The following is a 13,018-nucleotide window of genomic DNA, read 5'->3' as shown; positions in this document are numbered from 1 at the left end:
ATGTTCCAATCTAAAGCCATGCTTTAGCTTATTTATAGAGCTAAAATACTGGTAGATGTTAAAGGTGTAGCAAACAGCAAAAAAAAAAAAAAAAAATACCATCAAAGTCACTGGTATGTTTCTATTTGCCAGATAACAGCTACCGTACATTTCTCCAATTTTTGGGATAGTGGCAGCATTTCGTAACACTGACCTATATTTTTTGCCGATTTTTTTTTTTTTTTTTTTTTTAAATATGGGGAAAAGGTACCGTACCGTTAAATGCAATATCCTGTGGGTTGTGAATATTCGGCGGGAATGCTAAAAAATAGATGGCAATTTGAGTTTTCTGAAAACTGCTGGTGGTGAATGACTTAATTGCCTTATTTCTTTCAAACTGATCATTTTTCAAATATGCATTTGTCTCTGTCTTGATCTAGCTAACCTTGTGCAGGAGCACTTCTTACACTGGTGCATCTTGAAGACATTTCGTCTTAAAATGAAGACTGCATTACAGAGCTCTTCTGGCTAATCGGCACACTGAACTTCACTTGTCCACGAGTCACCCTCTGCTTCATGCCATGAGTTCCTACAGCTCATCTCTATTAGGCTGTAATCAAGCTTGGAGGCCCAGGATTCGAAGAATCTTTGACGCGGACATTTAAGTGCGTCTTGGGGGATTCCTGGGTCCCGCAGAACAAGATGGGCTCCACATACCTCAACACTCGATTGAATGACCCTCGTGTTTTCCAATTCTTCATTGTGGACCATTGCCAAAATGCTTTGTGTGTTACAATTGTGAGTATAATGAAGGGTTTCTGTGGAAAACTACACTCAAAATAATAATAAATAAATCTTGTAAATTGTTGGGTAAGTTGAGCACCGTTAACATTTAGTGTAGCTTTCAGGTGTTCTGCATCGTTCGCAGAAACCTGAAGAAGCGACCTGAGCAAAGAGCCACCAAAGTGCTGCTTATTGCAATCTGGTCAGTCATACATGAACTGAAATAGATTTGATGAAAAGAAGGCGACGGGAAATCCCACCACCCTGCACTGTTGGTTTTGAGTTCTATTGTTTACTGAATTGAAGGGATGCTTCCTCATTGCTTTTCTGATCCAAGCTCAGCACCCGCTGTCGTGTGAATGTATAACTGGGATGTACCAGAGACAAGACACAAGCATTGTATTCCTTGGATCCACTTACTTGACTGAAGTGTTCTGTTAATCAAAAAAAAGTGACTGAATGATCTTGCATGTCCGCTTCTTGTCACGCACTTACACACTGCGACACAGTAAGACGTGTGTCATTCACGACTATGAAACGGAGGGAAGTGAACAAATAAGCACAGTCAAAATCCAGTTAGCATACTGAGCGGCACTATTTCATTCTAAGTTTTTCTTCAAAGTGATTGTTGTGATATTTTTGTATTAAAAGTAACCAGAGATTTGGGCACATTGTTGTGAGTGGATGTGGCTTTTATAGCAAGTGGAGAGACACTGTGTGCGTGCAGCTCTCCTTTAACCATCAAGCATGTTTTATACATATGAATATACACAGTATATATTTTACATGCCATACAGTGCACATTATTTATACAGCTGTGTCCACTTTGTATTTAAGGGCTTTACATTCAAGACTGCATGTTGTCTACCAAACGGTTCTCTGTAAAAATCCACTTCAACAATAAAGATGTGGATGTACCTTTTTGCTCCTCACTTTTTTTTTGTTTAAACCCTGCATGCTAGACACATGAAGTACAATAGGTAATTCACCATGCACTTTTAGCATATTTTAAACATAATTGCTGGCTCCACTGAAGTAAAAGCTTTCTTTAAAAATTACCAACCATCTTGAACATAAAACAAAAATGATTACACATTTGTAAAGCTTTCCAACTTCTAAATTTGTTTTATTGGATTGTTTTACAAAGGATTTAGCACTGGAAATGCTTTTGCTGCTGTTTGCTGTAGTAATTAGTTCATTTAATGTTGAAAGCGCCATCACATCAGCTGGTCAAGTATATCATGAAATACTGTGGTAAGAAAGAGAAGCTGAACCTTTTGGAATTCTCACATTTTAGCATAAAATCACAAAATGTTATTTTTCAAAATCACACAGATGAAAAAACTGCTTTAACTAAAACCAAACATTTATAGGTTTTCATATTTTAACGAGGATAGTATGCAAACAATGACAGAAGGGTGGGAAATAAGTACGTGAACCATCACATATAATTTTTGTGCCCCCCCACCCAACCCCCTTGGCACCAATAAGTTCAACCAGACACAGCCTGTAACTGCAAATCAGTCTGGCACATCGATCAGGACTAATCTTGGCCCATTCTTCTCTACAAAATTGCTGTAGTTCAGTCAGATTCCTGGGATGCCTGGCATGAATCGCTGTCTTTAGGTCATGCCACAGCATCTCAATGGAGTTCAAGTCTGGACTTTGACTTTGCCACTCCAGAACATGTATTTTGTTCTTCTGAAACCATTCTGAAGTTGATTTACTTCTGTGTTTTGGATCATTTTATTGTTGCAGCATCCATCCTCTTTTTAGCTTTAACTGTCTGACAGACTGCCTAAGGTTTTCCTGCAAAACATCCTGATTAACTTTTAAATTAATTCTTCCGTTAATGATTGCAAGGTGTCCAGGCCCTGAGGTAGAAGAACAGCCCCAAACCATTATGCTCCCTCCACCATGCTTCAAGGTGAGGATTAGGTGTTGATGTTGGTGAGCTGTTCCATTTTTCCTCCACACATGACGTTGTGTGTTACTCCCAAACAATTCAGTCCACAAAATATGTTGCCAAAACTTGTGGAGTGTCCAAGTGCTTTTTTGTGAAAAACAAGCAACAATGTTTTTTTTAGACAGCAGTGGCTTCCTCTGTGGAGTCCTCCCATGAACACCGTTCATGGCCATAGTTTTACATATAGTTGACGTGTGCACAGAGATATTGGACTGTGCCAGTGATTTCTGTAAGTCTTTAGCAGACACTCTAGGTTTTTTTTTTTTAACCTCTCTGAGTATTCTGCGCTAAACCCTTGGCGTCATCTTTGGTGGACAGCAACTCCTCTGGAGAGAAGCATCGGTGGCAAACTCTCCATTTGTAGACAGCTTCTCTGACTGTCGATTGATGAAGATCCAGACTTTTAGAGATGGTTTTGTATCCTTTCCCAGCTTTATACAAATAAAAAAAATCCTTGATAGCAGGTCTTCAGACAGCTCTTTTGACCGAGCCATGATGTACATCAGACAATACTTTTCATCGAGACAATTCTTACTCGGTGTGTGTTTTATAGTGGGCAGGGCTGCTTTAAACCACTCATCAGTGATTGGGCACACACCTCACTCAAAATGTTTGGTAAAAATTGGTTTCAATTGCTCTTCAAGTCTGCTTAGGCAGAGGATTCACTTCCTTATTTTTCCCCTTTCTGTCATTGTTTGCATACTATCTTCATTAAAATATGAAAACACATTAATGGCTGGTTTTAGTTAAAGCAGACACTGTATTTTCATCTGTGTAATTTTGACAAAGAACAGATCTTTGTTATTTTATGCAGAAATGTGACAAATTACAAATGGTTCAGATACTTTTTCATACCGCTGTAGCAGGGCAGCTTTAAAATGTTCACATTTATGATGCAACTTAAGGTGCTGCAGTTTTAAATGTGTCATAGAGATTTTTGAACAGTAAGACATTGGTAGAAACAACGTTGTTGAAAAGTTCGCCTCTGTGGTTAGTAAAAATGAGCATTTTATCTCTAAATGCAGTATCTCTTATCTACCCAGTAAGCAAGAGGGCGATTTCGTACTGGTACTGCAAATGAGTACATGTGTATTTAATGTTGCAGAGGCTACACAAGAAGTATCTCATGGAATGTTGGTAAAAGGTAAGGTTTATTTAAATATTTTTCTCAAAAGAATTTAAAACTATATAAAAATCAGTCATATATCGTTTGATAGGTGTCACGTCAGTCGGAATACACAACTATTTACAGGGTAATAAAGCATGTATGTTTCCTTTTTTTCCCTGGACATTGGAATGTTCTTAGATAAACAATAGCATTAAAAAAAGGGCGGGGGGCACATTTTTCAGGTATAAAAGAATACTTGCCACACTTAATTCCTTTTTTTCTGGACATTGGAATGTCTTAGATAAACATTTAAAAAAAGGGGGGCACAGTTTGCAAGAATACTTGCCACACTTAATCTTACACCTGTAACATTACTCTTAAAAGTGCTTAATCTTCTTTGATGGAGCTGCGCCCTTGTCTTCTGTAATAGAGCACGCTGAGAAGCACCCACAGGTTTAGGAAGGTCATGACAATGAACCGCACTAGAACTGTGCACAAAAAAAGAGCTTTTGTTAAATGCACAAATTCCGCACACTGAGATGTTTTTCTATTAAAATTCTGACATTCTTTACATCACTCATTGAAAGTTTGCAAAAAAATATCTAGTATGTATGAATACTTATAATAATTTAATGTACATTGCACTTTTGGAATTGGATCAGTTACTCGAGCTACGATACACCAAACTTATTTGTTTCATCTACCTTGCATGTCTCCAGTTGTCGCCATGGTGGTGTAAATGCGTGCTGAAAAGAAAAGCACAGTGATTGCATCTCAATCACGAGCTGAAACCAGAAAGCATCTCTATTCGTTTGACTTACTTGCACATGTGTAGGTTGCCAGCCCCCATGTGAGGGCGCTCACCTGTCCAGCATCTTTGGACTTCCAAAGACATTGCAGTTGGGCAAACTTACTGGCAGCGCTAATGAACGTGCAAAGGCTCTAAAAGGTCATAAACAACAAAAGTGTTGGAAAAAAATGCAATTAAAAAAAAAAAAGACATTACATCGGGTCAACACAATCTACTGACATTACAGTACACGTTTACAGTTAACATTTGTTTGAACACGACACTTATCCGTTTTTATCGTTATAGTTGACATCTAGACCCATTACTAGAGCTGAACAAATTACTTGAATAATTCGAGTAACTATTTTAAAAACTGATCGAGGAATTTTCTCTATACATGACGTTTAGCACGGACTACTTTTAATGCAGCACAACGTGCTGATGTCATGTGCGTACAGGAAGAAGACGGAGGCGGCGGATATATTTGATTTCAACCATGCATGAATATACAGTGCTGGCCAAAAGTATTGGCACTCCTACAATTCGGACAGATAATGCTCAATTTGTCCCAGAAAATGATTGCTATTATAAATACTTTGGTAGTAATAGCTTTTCATTTCAAACTGAACACCAAGGCGAACACTGCTTCATGTATTCACTGTAAGACAGCGCTTGCAGAACACTACAGCACCTCTTCAATGCTGCAGCTCCACCGAAGGCACCCCATTTACTCCGAGAGCGGAGGAGAAATACCCGGGAAAGGGTATAATTAAGTTAACGTAGTGCTAATACATAAGATTAACGTTACTGTACCTTGCTCACGTAACGTTAGCCCTGCGGAGGGCTATGTTTCTATCAGGGGCGTTACCAGTGGGGGCAGGGGTGGGCAGTGCCCTCCCACGGACACGCTCTGCCCACCCAAAGAAAACTGGATGTAGTACTAACGGCAGTCTGGGCACCGCGTATGGTATCCCATTCATATAGAACTGATGTGTTCTAAGTTTTAACCTTTGCCTTGTTACCTCCCCTTTCACCTTAAAAAAGAAATGAAATGTTGGTTTTGTTCCTAGGGGGCGCTACACACATTTACGCATATTTTGATATATATATATATATATATATATATATATATATATATATATATATATTTTGCATTTTATCAAAGTTTTCACCAGCGTTCACCTGGCTGTTGAGTTTGGCGAGCTTTGATCATTCTGAGGGGGCCAAAGTAGGCTCAAAGCGTCGGCGGGACAAAGAATGATTGTTAGGGGGCACTTCATAGTGTATTTAGAATTTGTCTATACACGGTATCAACGATTGCACCTGTCTTGACCTGCCTGTCGATTTTGGTGCATTTTGAAGCATTCTAAGGGGGTCAAATTGAGCTCAAAGGGGCTGCGGAACAAAGAATAACTATAACAATAATAATAATAAAACTGAGGAACCACAATAGGTTACCTAAAAAAAACATTGTCACCTGCATGTCCATACTGTTCAGTTATGGATGTGCTCTCAGTCAAATAAAATCAAATCCACTTTTATTTGTTTAGACCAAATCACAACAACAGTTATCTAAAGGAGAAAACAAAACATGTTTTAAGGTGCAGTAGACCTACGCTGGATTTCGACCTACTTGAGCATTGAAGCTTTTTTTTATTTCTTGCCCTTTATTTCTTTGTGTTACAGGTAACACTTTAATTGACAGCGGCGTCATAAGACTACCATAAGACCGCCATAATTATGACATGACACTATCATGGGCATTAATTAATGCTTATGACAGATGTCATGAAGTGCCACTTGGAAAATCATTTATGTCCAGCTTGGATATTTTACATCTATTCAAAAGTGATTTGCCAGATGACACAAAGTGACATTTGTCATAAGCAATTATTAACGCTCATGGCAGTGTCATAATTATGATAGTCTTATGGCACCACTGTCAAATAAAGTGTTACCAAATACCATAACTGGCAATTAATGAAACAACTGGAACAGTAACTAAAGAAATAATTAGCACAGAACATGAATTTTAATTGCTATTTACATCTGTAGTGCTACAATGCATGCTAGGAAGCATCTTGGACGACAACAGTGTTAATAGCTGGTGGAGCAGTGATGGCCAAAGGAAGCTTCTTGAAGCAATAAAGCTTTGCAGCCAATTGGCTCAAAGCTTCATGGTGCTTCATTTGGTTTTATGACAGTCTTACGATGCCGCTGTCAAATAAAGTGTTACCTATTAATATCTTTTTATGTAAATATCCCATAATACATTGAGGACAACAGCGGCTTATAGTCCAGTGCAGCTTATCTATGAGCAAATGAATGCTGTTTTGTGTCAGATTTGTTGGCTGCGGCTTATACAGTAGCCCTGAGCGCCTTATAGTCCAAAAATTAGGGTACATCTAAAATAAAGACATCGATTGTCTAAAATGGTTCAATATTAGATTAAATGTTTTCCATCTATCCATCGCTCTTTACCTAAAAAAATGTTTTATCCGATTATTTGATTAATCGATGGAATTTTCAGTCGAATACTCCCGATTACTAAAATATTCGATAGCTGCAGCCCTACCCATTACCATTGCAAAATCGATGATCCATTTTTCCACTGTCAAGAGCCGCCAACCCACGACAAAGCTGAATATATGACAATAAGGTGCATGACACAAAGGCTTGCATATTAGTTTTTTGCTTGATGAGAAAAATTCTACAGTATATAACATTTTAGGTAAAAGATAACACTTTAGGTAAAAGGATACACAACACTGTACACAAGGCTGTTCTGCAGTCGGCCATCGTAGAGAAGAATCAAGAGCAGAAGAACAACGTCTGAGGAGACAAGACAGTCCTTTTTTTCATCATTCACAACATTCTACCATCCATAAATATTTACAAATTACTAGAGATGTCCCGATCGATCGGGTCCGATCACGTCATTTTCAAAGTATCGGAATCGGCAAAAAAATATCGGACATGCCTTTGTTTAATATATATATATATATATATTTTTTTAAATTAAATTATTTTCTAATTGTATTTAACGTTACAGACATAATATGTTACACTCATCCAGAGTCTTTAGTTTAGGCTTAAGGTAGGGTTATCAAATTTATCCCGTTAATGGCGGTAATTAAATTTTTTTTTAATTATCATGTTAAAATATTTAACGCAATTAACACACGCGCTGCACGACCCACTCACGCATTGCCGCGTTCAATCTGTAATGGAGCCGTTTTACCTATATATAGAGCTAAAAGGCAGCATAAAATGAGTAGAGTGAATTTTAGCAGCCTTTGGAGCCTTTTTTAAATTGGCTCCAGTCTTACAATCCCTCTCCCTACGATTAGAAATATCGTGGGAAGCAATGTGGGGAAGAAAGGTAGTAATTGATCTTTTTCTCAACACCCTATGTTATTTCACAACGCAGAGAAGATATATCAATTGGTACCACTACGCACGGTCATGGTTGCACTTCCCATCATGCATTTGGGCAGAACAGTTAAATGGCTACAGTATCATTTATTGAAGCTCAACAAATACACTAGATGGCAATATTTAGTCACAATGTACAAAGTCACATTTATCCTTTAAGAATTACAAGTCTTTCTATCCGTGGATCCCTCTCACAGAAAGAATGTTAATAATGTAAATGCCATCTTGAGGATTTATTGTCATAATAAACAAATACAGTACTTATGTACTGTATGTTGAATGTATATATTCGTCCGAGTTTTATTCATTTTTTTCTTAGTGCATTGCCAAAATGTATATGATCGGGAAAAATTATCGGGAATGATTGGAATTGAATCGAGAGCAAAAAAAAAAAAAAAAGCAATCGGATCGGGAAATATCGGGATCGGCAGATACTCAAACTAAAACGATCGGGATCGGATCGGGAGCAAAAAAACATGATTGGAACAACCCTACAAATTACACATGGTTGTCTTTGAGTGAACATACAGTAGGGTAGGTAATGACGCTTTATTTTGTTATGCACTTGCGACTTGCTTTAGTAGCTTACAATGTAAATTGATATTTATAAGAAGAGAAAATTCATCAGTTGTCTTGTTATGTATGTGAATGCTCAATTGGGTTTAAGTCACGGTCAAAATACTCAAAAAGCCTCACGTACGTTTAACTTTTCTATAAATCAGCAGACAAAATCTTTCTGTAGAATTCTGATTTACATCAAAGAAGGCTAACGAGCCCATCATTTTCCATCTGCAAAAGTGTCACCTCACCTTGAGCAATGAGAATTGGATATTCCAAGTAAGTTGGAGGTGGGTAGTCATAATACACCTGGTATGTCACAAACACAATATACCTGTGAAGTAGAGAAGAAGTGAAGTTTGGTACTGACACTTCAAATAAATGAGAAAGACAGTCATGCAACTGGGATGCTTGAAAGCAGATGGCAACAAATACCTACATGTAGCCAAGCATGATCATTCTCTTTTAAAACAACTATATTGTATGAGATATTAGTAGGCCTGCTAAATCAAGTCAGATCCAACATGTTCGCTATACATTTTTGTTACTTTTTTTGACAATTTTTGTCACTTTAAATTATATCTCTCACTAGATTGTGTATGTTGTAATAAGATGCAGCAATGGGTGTTGACATATAATGGGCCAGCATTCAAGGCGAGAAATTCTGTATAATGATGCAGTTTAGCTGTCATGGTGACAAATAGTCAACATTAACAAGTTCCTGTCCATTAGACTTAGCTCCATAGTAAGCAAATTAAGCGATAGAATAAACAATACTGTTTTATCACATCAATAATTACAAAACAGTCCATTACAAAACTGTTCTACTCTTAAATCACCACCACTAAGCTTAAATGGCTAAAAGTCATTTTGACACAGTAGGAGAGAGGGAGGAATCATTAATTAACAGCAATATCTATTCTAATTGTTCAAGTTTTGTCATTGAGTGAGGCTCACTGTAGTTCCCACATTTTATAGTCCATTTTCTAGGTTTATTCTTGCAAACAGATTGATAAAAACAAGCTGTGGTAGATGTACCAAAGCAACTGATCAAATGGCAGCTTAACAGGCTTTTACACCACTTTACTTGCATGTACACACAGCCACACCTTTTTAGTTATTTTTTTAATTTTAGCACCCACCCTGTAAGTTATCATTAAACAATCAAGTAGAAAATGTATAGTGAGGAGCAGAAGTATTTGCAGCCATTGTGATTTTGCAAGGTCACCCACTTACAAAATAGGTAGGATGTCTGAAATATCAATCATTGATGCATTTCCACTCATAGAGATATAATCATGAAAAATCCTGAAATCACATTGTATGATTCTTAAAATATTTGTAATTTACTGGGGTTCATAAGTATTTGTACACCTGAGAATCAGCAATAATTATGACACTCAAAAGGCCAAATTATACCGGAAGCGTTTGCGGTACGGATTCGGCAAGCTTCGTGTTGACGGCGTGCTCCGCAGTACGTCAAAAATAGGACAAAACATATCGGCCCGGCACAACTGCGGCCGGCCGGCAGCCCTGTCCTGTCGTGAGCTCTCACGTGATTTGTCCAATGCAGATTCTTGACTCTTGACGCTTTGCCCAATGCAGACTCTTGACAAGGTGATGACGAGTTTGTTTAACATGATAAAATGTCTGAGTGACTGCTCGTCCGAGACTGGTGAGTCCATACTTTTTGCTACGGGTTGTATATCATGAAAAATATTAGCCTGGAACTTAAGACTCACCGCTGTTCAAGCAATTGATTCTCACAGTGTTTGAAAAATACAGGAAGAACAGTCTGGCCGTGCCAGGCAAGAAAAAAAATCAGATCAGAAGTCAAAAAATCTTTAATGGGACATCCCTAAATATAATGTAGTGTACATTGCAATATGATATTTAGATATTTCAGTATATGATTATTGATCTATTTGTTTTCACATTATTCAAGTGAAGTTTTCATTATCATTGTTTTGGCTCTCTATAGCAATAAAATTAAACAATGGACTACCCACTGTAGTGTGCACAGATGTGTAAGAATATGTTGCCAATCAACAAATGAAGGCACACAAGTTAATATCATCATGGTTGTACCCACTGCTAATGAGAGAGGTTACATATGAATTCGGGTATCCTTGCCATAAGACTATATGTACATTGAAATGGCCCAAAAAGGGCTATTAGACAATTTAAACTCTCAAATTCATTTTGATTTATGATAGCATGAAACAATGAAGAAAATGGATTTTGATGGGATGTGCTCTGTAAAAAAAAAAAAAAAAACTCAGAATGGGCTATGTAATAATGTTTTAAACCCTAAATCTTTAGCATGAATCAGTTTTGTGAAGCAAGGGCAAAGTGGATGACTGGTTAGTTATTTAGCACATGCGCCTTACCCCACTGAAGTTTGGGTTTTGAACCCAGTTCTGGCCTTCCTGTGTGCAACGTTTTCTCCAGGTTTCCTCACACATTCCGAAAACATTCAGGTTAGATTATCTCACTGGCTGCCATCGACGGCTCTGGACGTCCATTACATTTATACTATGAGGGCTGGGATCGCAATAATCATTCGTTGCTAGCCATTACCAGTCAAAGGGGTTTGGACTTTTAGCCTCGTCAGTGACACTGAAAGATGAGCATTGTATGTTTTGATACTGGTCTTGCTGGTACAGAAACCAGCAACTGTTTGATTTCTTAGCAGGGTTTAGCAAGTTTAAATGAATTGGGACGTCTGTCATTATCAGTGGCTGGCAATTACAGTGATCCCTCGCTACTTCGGGCTTCAAACTTCGCGCCCTCAGTACATCCCGAATTTACTATCAATGGTAAATGGTGTTATACTTATATTGCGCTTTTCCACCTTAAATAAACAAAAAAACTCCACGGTCCTCCTCCAACCTCTGTTTGCCAGTCTTTATAAGTTAGGGTGACAATTATTATTTTGGTAACAGCGCCAAAGAAATTGCCAGCTTCGTCAGGTTTTTAACATTTATTTCAGAACTTGTCGAACACAACACGCCTACTATCCGCTGCAGTTGACGGTGTTCTCAACAAAACATTAAAAGTGGAAGTAAACTCTTAACCGCATCACTCCCTCTCTTCGTCACTTCAGCGACGCGGTGCGTTCAGGTACAGCACACAAAACACGTCCGCCACATTAGAACCCGATTCGTTACATTATTAAAAGATTTATTATTATTATTATTACTTTATTATTCCGATTTTTTTATTGATAATTTATTTGTTTTCCTATATGTAATTGCCATTTGTATGTGTAATTGCCATTTGTAATAGTACCAACAGTATTTCTTAAGGATTTAGTGTAGGTTTTTGGGCTGTGGAATGAATTAATGGAATTATAATATATTCTAATGGTAAAATCCTGCTCGAAATACGACCATTTCGACTTACAATGTCCTGGAACAAATCAACTTCGAGGTAGAAGTACCACTCTATATAAATATGTCTAATAAACATGTCATATGTATCTTTTTCAAATGCTAAATCTGAATAAATACATTGAACACACACACAAAACATGGGGGTAGGGGTGCGCTATTTCGCGGTTTTTCACTTATCGCGGCGGATTCTGGTCCCCATTAACTGCGAAAAACGAGGGATCACTGTAGTTAAATTAAGAGGAATTTTCCAACAGAAATATGTTTACTCACCCGACAAGTTCGAGCACAATACTTTGGAGGCTGACTCCAGTCGTGGTTTTGGCTCGCAACAGGACGAAGATCTGCGGGAACTTTAGCACCATGCATACGAGCAATGTAGAAAAATTGGCGACGTGTAACAAAGCGTCAGACTGCATCGTGTTTGATAAATGTAACTATTCCCCAACTTGACCTAAATAAGCATCAATCAGACACTGATGCAGATGCGCTCGTTCTACTTTCGAAGTGAGTATCATTTCCTTTACTATATTACAAAATAAAACAAATGAACGTACATATTGGTTTATTCACTGCGTTTTGGAGCAATTTTGCGAGGAAGGTTTTTAATTTTGAAGTCCCATTCCAGTTACTTCCTTTATGCAAATTGTTTCCGTAAACGACCACACGCTCACTTCCGTATACTACACAGCAGACTGTGCAAGGTTTTAAAATTGCGTTTTTGAAAGTCCACCACAATGCACTCGCTATAGATATATCAACAGGTGAAAATATTAACATTTAAGCTATTCCAAATTCATTTTGGAAGAGAAATGAATAATGTTTTTACAAAGTATGATACTGAACGTAATGCAAAAAAAAAACAATACAGTAAACAAAAGAAACATCATATTGTTTACGCTTGGATTCCCGAAAATATGTCAAACCTAAGACAGGAATTCAAAAACACATTCAAAAGGAGTAGATGTAGGCTATAACAATAAAGACATCGGTGTGAATCGGCTACT

General features: G+C 37.7%; 2 protein-coding genes across 4 annotated transcripts in view; one reads left to right on the top strand and one right to left on the bottom strand.

Annotated features, from left to right (window-relative positions):
* The window catches only part of rock2a (rho-associated, coiled-coil containing protein kinase 2a), a 59,174-nt gene extending 58,366 nt beyond the window's left edge, over positions 1-808 (top strand). For both annotated transcript variants that reach the window (XM_057859147.1, XM_057859146.1), the window contains one exon: positions 420-808. In XM_057859147.1, the coding sequence (XP_057715130.1) occupies positions 420-423 (4 nt within the window). In that variant the 3' untranslated portion in view covers positions 424-808. The remainder of the gene's footprint in view (positions 1-419) is intronic.
* Positions 809-2,221: 1,413 nt separating this feature from the next.
* On the bottom strand, positions 2,222-12,440 carry slc66a3 (solute carrier family 66 member 3). 2 transcript variants are annotated; one of them, XM_057860298.1, is made up of 7 exons: positions 12,285-12,440; positions 8,871-8,953; positions 7,389-7,458; positions 7,209-7,266; positions 4,658-4,778; positions 4,541-4,582; positions 2,222-4,324 (listed from the first exon to the last, which is right to left on the bottom strand). In XM_057860298.1, the coding sequence occupies exons 1-7, from the start codon at positions 12,428-12,430 to the stop codon at positions 4,224-4,226; spliced, it is 621 nt and encodes a 206-aa protein (XP_057716281.1). In that variant the 5' UTR covers positions 12,431-12,440; the 3' UTR covers positions 2,222-4,223. The 2 variants fall into 2 exon arrangements, with proteins under 2 accessions (XP_057716281.1, XP_057716282.1); XM_057860299.1 differs by lacking the exon at positions 12,285-12,440 and adding an exon at positions 11,010-12,275.
* Between the last annotated feature and the right edge of the window lie 578 nt (positions 12,441-13,018).

Source organism: Corythoichthys intestinalis, chromosome 15, assembly GCF_030265065.1.
Source record: "Corythoichthys intestinalis isolate RoL2023-P3 chromosome 15, ASM3026506v1, whole genome shotgun sequence".
Classification (NCBI taxonomy): domain Eukaryota; kingdom Metazoa; phylum Chordata; class Actinopteri; order Syngnathiformes; family Syngnathidae; genus Corythoichthys; species Corythoichthys intestinalis.
The sequence above is the reverse complement of the archived record's forward strand: the minus strand, read 5'-3'. Positions and strand labels throughout refer to the sequence as shown.

Excerpts from the sequence above, each read along its gene's own strand:
- slc66a3 (XM_057860298.1), bottom strand. The coding sequence starts at position 12,430 with ATGCAGTCTGACGCTTTGTTACACGTCGCCAATTTTTCTACATTGCTC. Across the intron at positions 7,459-8,870 it reads TCCAATTCTCATTGCTCAAG|ACGTTGTTCTTCTGCTCTTG; the intron begins GTGAGGTGACAC and ends TTGTCTCCTCAG. Across the intron at positions 4,583-4,657 it reads GGCAACCTACACATGTGCAA|CACGCATTTACACCACCATG; the intron begins GTAAGTCAAACG and ends TTTTCTTTTCAG.